Genomic DNA, 12,325 nt, shown 5'->3' on the forward strand with positions numbered 1-12,325 from the left:
CAAAACTTCAAGGAGAGACTGAGAGTGAAGGATGGCCATGGAGAAGGGGAGAGGCTGCAGCTGAGATGTGGGGCAGAGGCTGCTGGCCAAGCAGAGCAGGAGGAAGGAGTGAGCTGGAGAGGATAGGACCTGGACTGCCTCAGTTCTGCTGTTATCCTGCTTTGGACAGCTCAACAGGGCAACCTGAATTGAGAGCTTTAGGGATGTGATTTTCTGTATGCTATGAAGTTATTCTTAGATTATTTGGTACACAAGATTACATAGGTATTTATCTGCAGCTTGAATAGACTTTGTGCCCTAAAATAACTGGGTAACAGACTGATACTTATAATCTCATTATCCTTCTCTCAGGTTGGGAAGGATTTTCTCATACAACCAGTACAGAGTTGACACGCAGGACAGATGAAGTGACTTACGCAAGGTCACTTCAGCCTGTATCCAAACCAGGGATCAAACCCCTCCTTCTTGAGAACTGGACCCCGACACTTTCAGCTGATCACCTTCTCCTCACTCCTCAGGATTATACTGTGGTAAACAGACAGACCCTGACACACAAATGACTTAGAATCGCAGACTAACCAGAGACAAGGCATCTTTAGAGCCGATTGGGCTCTGATCCCCATGATACCATGTGAACTGGTGGAAGTCTTGAGACTGAGGCACATGAGACATTTCTGCCTTGCTTTTGAACTCCAGCATCAAGATGGTGGGAGGCAGGAGAATACTCATAATGACCTAAAAGACAGACACAAGATTCAGGAAATTAATTCAGCAGTGATAGCATAGACCTGAGGCCATAGTCAACCATGGATGGTGCCAGCACTGTAATTCCACAGGCCTGGGAGGGGGCCACTGGTGCAGATAATCCCTATCACATTCCTACAGCCTCTGAAGAAGTGTGTTGCTCTTGACTGTTTCATGGCTTTGAAGAGTGTCGTGGTATCTGGGGATACTTTAGATACTGCCTCCTATGTCTGGAGGGCATTCCTCCCATCAGCAGCTCTGATGGAGAACCGGCAACATGGGGCAGCAAGAGCAGGTGAGGAGGGACTGAAGGGTGCTAAGAGAATGGGAACTGCAAAAAAACCCTTACAAAATGCATCCTTCTAAGTCATCCCACGGCTGCTTTTGCAAAGAAGTAAAACAGAAGCAAGTACTGTCTTCTCTCCCCACCTTTCTTTTCTCTCCCAGATGTGCACATTCCAATCCATGCTTAAGCACATATGTTTGAAGCTGCATTAGACACATTCATAACCACAAAGCATGTATAAAACATCTAAACAGCATCTAAATGCTCAGAAAAAGCCAGAGTGATGTTACCTTAAACCAGGAGTTCTTCCGCATCTTCAGGCGTCCCATCCACATATCGGTCAGCAGCATCTGTGTGCAGGTGTGGGATACAAAAGGCCGCAGCCCCACAGACACTGCTAGTTTTAAGCAAGTTGAGTTGCTCCAGTTTTTCAGTTCATAGGTCAGCAGCTTCATGGCCATCTGCTCATTTTGTTTGAATGCTTTCTCCAGCACATCTAAGGCAAGCTGCCCAAATTCCCTAGAGCAGAAAGGAATTAACAGTTAATATAACAGGGATCAGTCAAAACTCAGAAACGCTGCTGCAAAGAGGTTGGTTTGAAAACTCCATTAACTACAGTTCAGCTAACAATCTCAGTAAGTACACTTTCTCCTACTTTTCCCATTGCTTTATCAATATATCTAGTGAAAAATAATCTGGGGAGTAAATCAAACTATTTAGTCCTAATCACAAGGTTTAGGGTCATCTTGTTTTCTGTTTTTTTTTTCATTCGTTTTGTTCTTAATCTCACCCAGCGATCAAAATGGACCCCACGAAGTTCTGTGTACTTCCTTCAACAACAGACTCATCACCACTGTGGGTAAGCATTGCAGGCAGTTGCAAAAGCCCTTTCTTTTACACTCACTCTTAAACATCTCCATAGGGAAGACTCCTCAAGGAAAACACACCCTCCTTTAAATTAAGCTTGGGAGCCACATGCAAAACAAGACAGCACATCTTATTGTACTCTGAATCTGAGGCATCATGTCTACAAAGCATACAACATGTCATTAACAAGAAAAACTACCAGAAAACACTAACATGAAACTACAAACCACAAGAAAATTCTTGGTCTGCTTAGTTTTTTATTCACTCAGTTACTTCAGTATACTTTTTTCTTTAGGTCTTACACAGAGCAGGATTTAAGCACTGATTTTAGTTTGTTTATTACCACGTTACAGATTTCAAAAATCCAACACATACGTGCCATATGGCTTTTTAACAAGTTGAGCTTGAAAGGAAACTGTAAGGGAAATTTCCATCTTCCGCTTGACCATTTAGCCGACAGGGAGCCATGCAGTACTCACCTATATTTTAATTTTCAAATACGCAACTAGATAACACACTAATAGCTTTCCCATAACTCTTGACCAGACTGCACACCAACACATAGCTCCATTATATAATACGAAGAGTGGGCAGCTGAAAGTATTTCTTTCACACTCTATAGTGCATGCACCACTAACCTTACAAACTCTTAATGGATTAGGAAAATATCTGACCATTCTAAGCACTGCAGAACTTTATTAAGTGAAGTGAAGGGAGAACACTTTATTAAGTGAAGTGAAGGGAGAACTCATACTTTGAGTACTTCTTGAGTTCTTCTGAAGTGTCGTCCACCATGTCGCTCTGTTTAGCTTCATGTGCCATCGCTCTGTAGAGTTTACAAGCCACAACAGCTTTGACCATGGCTTCCTCTCCGTGCTGCCAGAAGAACATTGCCATCTTCTGCCTTTTCATTAATACTGCCCAAACCAGGAGGTCGTTATAGGGGTAGATAAAGCCAGATGACTCATAGTTCTCTGCAAAGTTTATATCCTCTTTTGATTTCTTCTTACACTTATGGAAAGCAGCGGATCTTTCCTATATATTTGTTTTTCAAAAAAAAAAAAAAAGAAAATATCAATGAATGGTTGAGGTTCAGTTTCATGTAAATAAAACCGCATACAAATCTGAATTGCAAGTTGCAAACTATTTGATCATTATATACATTTAAGTCACAAACCACAGCTAGGATCACATTCAGATTACCAATGCTAAGAAGTTGGTAACATTAATGGAGGAAAACCACTTCTTGCTCTGTACCCATGCCATTTATAGCCTCCCTTTCCATAGTGTTGGGCAGTCTCCAAACCTTGTGATACCAAGATCTTACTTTCACTCTTTTCTTGTACTTGTGTCAGGACACAAGAAAAGGTAATCAGGACACTGAAACATACACCATGGACCTGTGACACTTAAAGATTATTTTCACTGTCTGCCACACTTGTAATGTAAACTTGCCACACATTCATGTCTGGTTATTGCTCCATTAAAGGCAAAGAAAAAGTGTTACTGCTGTGAGGCTGTCTCAGCACTACAATGGGTTCATTTTGGCTCAGACTAATTCCAATAAGGCCATTTAAATTCATTCTACTTTATGTTTTGTCTGTCAGATATATGAATGTGGCAATCTTTGCTCTTTTATCTTTCTTTCTTTGAAAGCAAATACTCTGTCATCATCTTCCAGACACCAGAACTCTATCTCTTCTTAGCAGGCTCAATGTAGCACTTTAATAAGCAATCATGAGAAAACATCAGGAAAGTTAGAGAATTCCTACTGTTGCACCCAAATAAGAAGAGTTTTCGCCTATGCTTAATGTTCAGAAATTTGGTGATACTACATTTCAGTGAACAAAAGCCCTTAGCAACAAATGGATGGCAGTTAAAAAGTATCACAGAAGGAGTCTGAACTTGATTTCAACATTAAAATTGCAAGACTTGTACTTCATGAACAGTGAGCAGTAAAACATTGCTTCCACTGGAATTTAAGTAGAATTATGATAACTAACAGCCTGACCAATATATGTCTAAAACCTCTCAATAAAATTATTAGCAGCCTAATATGTCCTAAGCAAAGTCTAGAATAAGCAATTATATTACCTTGTATTTGTAAGGCTGTGCTGTTCTGAAGAACTGAGAATGCAAAGTACTTTCAGCAGACCCCATTCTGCTACCTGTCTGATTACTCTGTTGAAGGGAGTGAGACAGGCTCTGAGAAAAGCTGGAGAGCACTCTCTAGATCCAAAGGCATACCATAAAACACAAGGAGAGAAACGCAAATTAGAGATGAAGTTTGCCTATACTTATCTCTGATTGCAATGGTGCCTGTAGAAACATGTTATTCAAAGACTAGTGAGTCAGCAATTGCTATAACTATCACTGGAGCTTATAGCATCAAGGAAAAAATAGCATGTTTCACATCTCATTTTAAAAAATATATATTTTTCTGAATCTCTAAATTCAAAATAGTGATTTCCCCAATAGGATCTACCAATTACAACAACAACAGGGCTTGCACCAAATTGCAGTCACTTAACCTGGAAGCTCTTCTGAGTGCCTACACTTATAAAAAGTGCCATAAGGACAGAAGTTTTCTGAACTTTTTGCTGACCATTTCCTCCAAAGGACAGCATGTCTAGCACCCCTGGGCATTATGTTCAGTGTTGACTAAGAGGGAAGAATGTTACAGCTGAATCACTAATGCTCCTCCCTGCAGTTCCTAGATATACAATCATACGGTTTCACGGATCCCTGTTACAGTCATACTTATGAGGACACAGTGAAGAGTGTTACAACTGCTCAAATAACCCTTCCTAAGCATTGTATTAGGCCAGTGATACACAAGAAGCTCTGTCTCTGTGTTTCTATTCACTCTATGTAACAGTTTTCAATATTTCTTCTTATTTTGCCTGATTACCCTGAGGTTCTTCTATTAGTCATGAAAGCAGTACAAGGGGATGAGAGGTTTTTGTCAATTGTTTTTTAATATATGGAAGTGCTTTAATAAAAGTCCAGTTCTCCTCTGAAAACCAGGGAGAATTCTTATGCAGTAAATCTGTTCCTTCTGTGATGTTGGGAATGATATTTGCCTAATTTCTTGAGAAGTTTAGGTTGTTTTCAAGTTACTTGTTTTGGAAAGTCAATGGGGAAACTGGAAGTGCTACTATGTTTGCACACTGTTGTTCTGAGGCAGTTTGTTTGTTCGTACAGGTGATGCTACTGCTACTGGCGGCTCATGGCTTGGACAGGCACACACTTTGCTGGGGAAAAAATAGGCTGGATGGCCAGGCCCAAAGATTGGTGATAAACGGAGTTAAATCCAGTTGGTGGACAGTCACCAGTGGTGTTTCCCAGCACTCAGTACTGGGGCCAGTTCTGTTTAATATCTTTATCAATGATCTGCACGAGGGGGTTGAGTGCACCCTTAGTAAGTTTGCAGACAACACCAAGTTGGGTGGGAATGTTGATCTGCTTAAGGGAAGGAAGGCTCTATAGAGGGATCTGGACAGGCTGGATCAATGGGCCAAAGCCAACAGTGTGAGGTTCAATAAGGCCAAGTGTTGGGTCTTGCACGTGGGTCACAACAACCCCATGCAACGTTACAGGCTTGGGGACGAGTGGCTGGAAAGCTGAGCAGCAGAAAAGGACATGGGTGTGTTGGTCGACAGCCAGATGAATATGAGCCAGTAGTGTGCCCAGGTGGCCAAGAAGGCCAACAGCATCCTGGCTTCTAGCAGAAATAGGGCAAGTGAAGTGATCATCCCCCTGTACTCAGCACAGATGAAGCCGCACCTGGAATATTGTGTTCAGTTTTGAGCCCCTCACTACAAGAAGGACATTGAGGTGCTGGAGTGTGTCCAAAGAAGAGCAGCAAAGCTGGTGAAGGACCTAGAGAACAAGTCTTATGAGGAGTGGCTGAGGCAACTGGGGTTGTTTAGCCACTGGAGAAAAGGAGGCTCAGGGGAGATCTTGTCGCTCTCTACAACTACCTGAAAGGAGGTTGTAGGAGGTGGAGGTTGGTCTCTTCTGTCAAGTAACAAGCGATAGGACAAGAGGAAATGGCCTCAAGTTGCACTAGGAGAGGTTTAGATTGGATATTAGGAAAAATTTTTTCACCTGAAGGGTTTCTAAGCATTGGAACCAGCTGACCACCATTGAGTGGTTGAGTCATCATTCCTGGAGGTACTTAAAAGATGGGTAGGTGGGGTGCTCAGGGACATGGTTTAGTGGTGGACTTGGCAGTGCTAGGTTAATGGTTGGACTTTGATCTTCAAGGTCTTTTCCAGCCTAAATGATAGTATGATTCTATACGCAGATATGGTACAATGCTATGCCATATAGTGAAACACCTTAAGTGTCTGGAAGGTACAGAACAGTGCATGTGTCCAAGCACAACCCTCTGCCTGCAGAAAGCCACTGCACCATGGGTGCAGCCTGGTTTATACGGAATGAGACTTCCCCTGTGATTACCAGTGTATTATGGAAGAAGCTCTGCCAGGCAAACACAGCTTATTGGCCTGGGTAGGAAGATGCAACACTAGCACTGAGCTGCTTCTAAAAAGTGAGACATTTGCCCAAAACTTGGGTCAGTGATCTTCATGTTGCTCTTCAGTACGCCATTCTGACATGCTCTAAGTCTAGTTCAATGCCTGTTGAATTCAGTATTTCTGTGACATGGCTGTTAAGTTGCAAGAACAGAAACATACGACTGGTTTGCGAAAGGGAAAATGAGGGTTGGTACAGCCTTGTTGATCTTTATTGATGGATGACAGACAAAGAACACAACCCAGCTACAAGACACAAAGGTAAAGTTACTGAATTAATAGTTAATTTAACAATCACTGGTGGTCTTGGGTGGGAGGAAGTAGTCTGGGGAGGCATTTGTCTGTTTTATTTACAACCTCTCCACAGTTGGCAAAGACATTCATAAAACAGACAAGCATGGCATACATTTAACTGATGCTCTTCAGACAAACCACAATGACAATCATCTGAGCTATTTTCAGGTGTCACATTTTAGCTTTTCTTGGTGACCAGAGGTAGCCATTTCACAGAAATTACCTTGTGTTTTCTGTAGAGATCATTGTAGAGAACTCGGAAATGCTTCCTTGTGTAGCTGCTCCGATAAGCTCCACCAAGGAGGTACTCTATGACCAGCCCAATATCAATCAGTGATATCTTGTAATCCAAGGAAAGGGTATTCTGAAACACCAAATGTCACAAGCGTTTCATGATGCTATTATATGCAATACTCAACCATGTCAGAACCCTACTACTATAAGGGGAGTCGGGAAGAAGGTGCAACCGAGCACTCTTGCATCTGTCAGGAAAGTGTACACGTTCATTCGGTATTTGAGACTCGCCTAGGAGGGAGAATGCAGGCACATCCACATTTTCAGCCTGAAAAGTGTGACATCTACAGTCTGCTGCACGCACATCACATAGAGATGTATACTGCAATTTTCACAAGACTAACTGCATTCAACAGTGAGGGCAGTGGTTCTTCAAGTTAACCAACAGCCACAGAGACTAACAAAAATCTTCTCAGAACAAGAGAAAACTAGTATGGTATGACTTGCACATTAAACTAGTTCATTACTTAAAAATGAAGAAATGGATGAAGCATGTATTTAATGTTGTAGAATAATACCTGGAGACTGGTAATCTCTTGCAGAGGCTCAAGACTGTCATGACAACTAGGACAGCAGCTGCACGTGCATTAGCTGTACCTTCCAAGTTTCTCACTACTTCTGTTTAATGCACCACTGCTTCCCAGTTTACCTCCACTGTACTTCCAAGACACAAGGTTTGTGACAAATTCTCTGAAGAATGATTACCTTCCATGCAGATTTTAGAGATTATTGGTAAAATCTTAAACCACAACTCTTGGAAGTGAAATATGGGCCTGTACATAGATGGGATCAGAGGTAATATGTATTGCTAGTGGTCCATGCCTTTCAGACTGTGAAAAGTAATTTTCTTCATTAGACTAAGTGGGTTTTTTAATAGAATTTAGTGGCAAGCATCAGTACAGCCAGCTAAGGCCACACAGCTCCATGGAACAGAAAGCACCAACATGCTGGGCACTCTGGGGCAAAACCACATGTCATAAGACAGAGCTTGCCAGAGAGTTAGGCAAGTATTTCTGACTACCTATATTTGTAGACACTTCTCTGCACTAAAAAGCACTTTATGCTACCAGGGCAGGCTGCAATGTATCTCCATTAAAATGTAGAAGGAGCAAAGCTGGTCACACTAATGGAGAAAATACTCTGAAATTCATGGTTACATCACTCTGGTGACTGTCCTAGCTACTTCGTTACCACATTTAGTAAGACTGCAACTGCACAACTCATTCACAGAGCACTTACGCATACTTACAGAAGCTCAGGTGAAAAAGGCTTTTCAGCATTTAGATCTGTTTGCCAGTCCCAAATGAGTTTAGCTTACCCAACAGCACAGAAAATTTTGAAATTGTGCACCCATTTTCTACCTAAATTCCACTATTCCACTGCAAGTGCCAAAAGCTTCCCTTTAGATCACACCCTGAGTTTTCCCGGAGTGACCTGAGATGTAACCAGGCCATGGTTTTTAGGAGAGGGGTCATATAAAGGAGCAAATCACTTCAGTATCAGTGAGAAAGACAGATTTCTCAGCCTGGAAAAGTTCAATGTATCTTCAACACTAAGCTCTTCCAGATTTATCACATAAATTAGAACTCAAATATGTCCATCCATATGGGAAAACATAGAAAATAGCTTGGTACGGAGACCAGAATACCCTATACCTATCTACAGAACCATCCACGGGATTGACATGAAAGTCACCCACAATAAGAAAATCACACCAGAAATCCCACTATTTGAGACTACAGAACTCTGCAAACAGTAAAACTTCCCATTTTATTTTATCTTAGCATTCATACCCTGGAAAGAAATCGCCAATTAATCCAGTTTTGGATCTAGGCATGTCCTGCAGTGAAGACTAGGTGCAGAAAGAACAGCTCACCCCTTCCTGGCTAAGCAGTGCTGTGAGGTACAACAGATAACAGAAACACATAATAAATCAACTGTGTAGCTAAATAACAAGGCTGCCACTAAACTAGTAATGGAGCCAGTGCTCCATGCAGTAGTCATCCACTGCCACCTTCTGTTCTCCTAGGCAATGCAGCACATTGAAATAATATTATAGCTTGTCACAGTATCTTTCTGTTATTGCTCAACAAGGAAAGACTTTTTTAGCTTGGGGGGAAAAAAAGAACACCTTAAAGTAATGAGCATAATTACTGCACTAATTCACTAGGTCTTTTGTACAAACACTTTAGTAACTCAAGAAAGAGAGTCTGATGTAGACAAACTGCTTGGCTTTGAAATTAAGGTACAGGACCCTTGGGAGCATTCAGTAGTAGCATGCTAGTTAATTGCTTAGGAGGATCAGTGAGATGAAGATAAAACTAGTAGATATAGGACTGTAGTAATGAATCCATCACTTCTATTCCTAAAATTCCCCCGTATTACCTAATCGCAGTGTGCCAGTGGACACTGAAGTTCTAAGCTACCCTTTTGCTCCCCAGCCCTTTCTACGTCTATTACCTGTTTCACATCTCGAACTAGGTGATGCAAAAGTAGATTTGATGGTCCTTGTTTCTGTGGTGTGAAAAGACAAGACAGTAAACAAACACGTCACTCTACATTAGAAAATCAATACAGTAAAAGAAAGCAGCTAAAAGATCCTTGGGATAAGCTACTGTGATTCAAACTCTTCCCCACTCAAACCTCTTCAAAAACATTTCAACACCAATCTGCAACACCTCTATCTTAAATCTTGACATACTCAAGAAAGAAGTTGGTACCACCTTGTTTAAGCAACATATCATTTTCGGCAAGATAAGCATGTATTACACACCAGATTAAAATCAGAACATATTTCTCACGAGCTTCAGATGAGTACTCAGTCTGTTTCATGTCAATGAATTGAAAATAAAAAGCTGGGACCAATCCAAAAATCCAACATTACAATAACAAAACTTGTTAATTTTCAATTTTTTTCAAAAAAACTTCATAAAAATGTGGCCTAATTATCAAATCTCTTAAGCAAAATAGTATTCTTTCTAGGCATTCTTATGTAAAGTTGTACACTGGGATTTCAAATACTCACTGTATTATAGAGTTCTTCCAAACGAGATATGGTGAGAAAACGGTGCATGTTCACTCCATGCTCTATTAACAGTTTCACAAAATCCACACGGTCCATCACTAAAGCATCCAGCATTGCCTGTTCCAAGGCACCAACCTCCAGAAGGACAGAGATGAAGGAAAAGGTTAGAAAATTATCTTCTTTTGGAAATAAATAAAACATCCTTGAACAGCTATGGATCTCTTTATCACAATGATTTCTCTTTATGTATATTTAAAGTGCATAGCACAAAAGAAAAATACACCAGAGGAAACATCGGTGTAAAAAATCCAACAGAAAGGGGGAGTAAAACTGAGTGTCCATAAATCCAACGTCTGTAGAGAATTCTATAAATCTAACTTTACAGCCAGACTCTGACAATGCATTCCCTACTCTTTAATTCACTTCAGAAGCTAATGTATGATAATGCAGGGGGTGGAGGGAAGCCTTTCTTTTTTGACATATTACAAAAGCCATTTCAAGGTACTGTATTTCAAGATCTCTCTATGGAACTTGAAGTTCTTTAAAGCAGACTTCTTTTCAAATATAAGAGAGAATATGCATTAGGATAAACTCTCTCAAAGACATCACGAAGCAGAGCTCTACCTACAACAGTGTCCAAACGGTACAAGCACTCTACTCATGGACTTGCTCAGAGCTCAGCAGGATTTCTACATGCAAAATAGCGAAGAAATTGGACCTATGAGGTTCATATAAATCCATATAAAGAATTTCTACAGAAAATGTATGCACAGAAAACATAGTGTGGGGAGCAGAATGAGGATGCTGGCACACAAATGGGGCAGGCGCTAGTGCTAACTTGGCACTTGAAGATAGTTCATTCCCTGTGTGTATTTCCATGTGGCAGAGTGATGTTAAAAGATGACCAATAACTTTTACAGAATTGTCACATGTGAAAAGAAAACTTGTGCACTGTTCCTGAATCTCAGTGTTTCTTCCAGAAATACCTCAAACTGACTATTCTTGTATTAAATTTCCTCGAGTAGTCATTCCTCATGCTGGCAGTGTGTCTAAAGAGCTTTAGACAGCTGTCTGGAACTACTAGAATGACATTCTTTGTTGTAAAGTCCATTTGAGACTGAGCTGACGTTTAAGCAGAAACACAGAGCTGGTTACAGTCTTTACCTTCTGAACTTCTAGAATCAGAGTTCTAAAAAGAAATGGCCACAATCTGTGCATAACTGTGCATGTTTCCTTAAAACATTTAAATAGACAGAAAAATACTAAGACTGCATGGACAATCAACTAAAAATTGCTGCTTAAATATCTAAATCAAAATTTGAAGACACAACCACAAAAACCATGCACAAACTGTAGACCCTAACGATTGCAGTTCTGGCAGATCATGACAGTCAAGGGGGTACTCCTCTTTAATCAAGAAAGAAACTAAGTCAAAAGCAAATTTTAAAACTGTGCTTGTGCATTTTCTTTTTTTTTCCTTTTTTTTTTCCTTTACAATGCACGAGGAAAATATTGTTATTTAAGATTTTTTTTCCTGCTTTGTTGAAAGAAAAACTTTCAGGAACATATGTCACTCTAATTTTTGCTTGGAGAAGCAGCAAGAGATGTATGGCTTGTTTATTATGAGCTCTTTACATCTTACTTGAAGGGGAGAACATACTCATTATTTGACAATGCCTTTTCATTCAACACCGTGCTGAACAATTGCACTGGAATAGATATGAACAGGTACATAGATCTTTTTTCAAACATAGCAGAAGCAGAGGAACGGGAGTAGGCAAACTGCCTGTGAATCTGTAAGGCCAGAAGATGATCAATGTATAAAAGAAACATGTAAGGAGACAAGGCTATCGCAGAAATGGTAAACTAATTCATTGCCTCACTGCTCACTACAGAACATGTTAGGAAAGCTCCTACATCAAAGCTGTTCTTTATGGCAGACAAATCTGAGGAACTGTGTCAAATTGAAGTGTCAGTAGAAAAGATTACAGAAGTCATCCATAAAGTGGTAGCAAATTGTCAGGACTAGGTGGTATTTACCTAAAAGTTCCGAGGGAACTGAAGTATAGCTGAAATCAGCCCCTCTAACAGCACAATGTAAGATGGTAGAAAATACGCCAATGGTTAAAAAGACAAAGGACTGTACAAGTTGTCAAAGTATGGCATATCAATACAGTTAGAACTTCGTAAGGACAAATATAATGAGACTACAATAAGGAACAGCAAGAATAACAATATGGGTAAATACAGTAGAGTAAAAGGAAGCAAGGCAGTTAT

The 12,325-nt window shown here is 40.5% G+C and overlaps 1 protein-coding gene across 1 annotated transcript in view; it reads right to left on the reverse strand.

Annotated features, from left to right (window-relative positions):
• The window catches only part of TRPM6 (transient receptor potential cation channel, subfamily M, member 6), a gene marked incomplete at its 5' end in the record, with an annotated part of 49,679 nt that extends 39,496 nt beyond the window's left edge, over nt 1-10,183 (reverse strand). Inside the window, 8 exons of the mRNA XM_009698169.1 lie at nt 580-735; nt 1,321-1,549; nt 2,652-2,932; nt 3,992-4,069; nt 6,337-6,351; nt 6,953-7,093; nt 9,484-9,537; nt 10,049-10,183. Coding sequence (XP_009696471.1) covers nt 580-735; nt 1,321-1,549; nt 2,652-2,932; nt 3,992-4,069; nt 6,337-6,351; nt 6,953-7,093; nt 9,484-9,537; nt 10,049-10,183 — 1,089 coding nt within the window. The remainder of the gene's footprint in view (nt 1-579; nt 736-1,320; nt 1,550-2,651; nt 2,933-3,991; nt 4,070-6,336; nt 6,352-6,952; nt 7,094-9,483; nt 9,538-10,048) is intronic.
• Between the last annotated feature and the right edge of the window lie 2,142 nt (nt 10,184-12,325).

The sequence above is a fragment of the Cariama cristata genome, unplaced genomic scaffold (assembly GCF_000690535.1).
Source record: "Cariama cristata isolate BGI_N322 unplaced genomic scaffold, ASM69053v1 scaffold9834, whole genome shotgun sequence".
Classification (NCBI taxonomy): domain Eukaryota; kingdom Metazoa; phylum Chordata; class Aves; order Cariamiformes; family Cariamidae; genus Cariama; species Cariama cristata.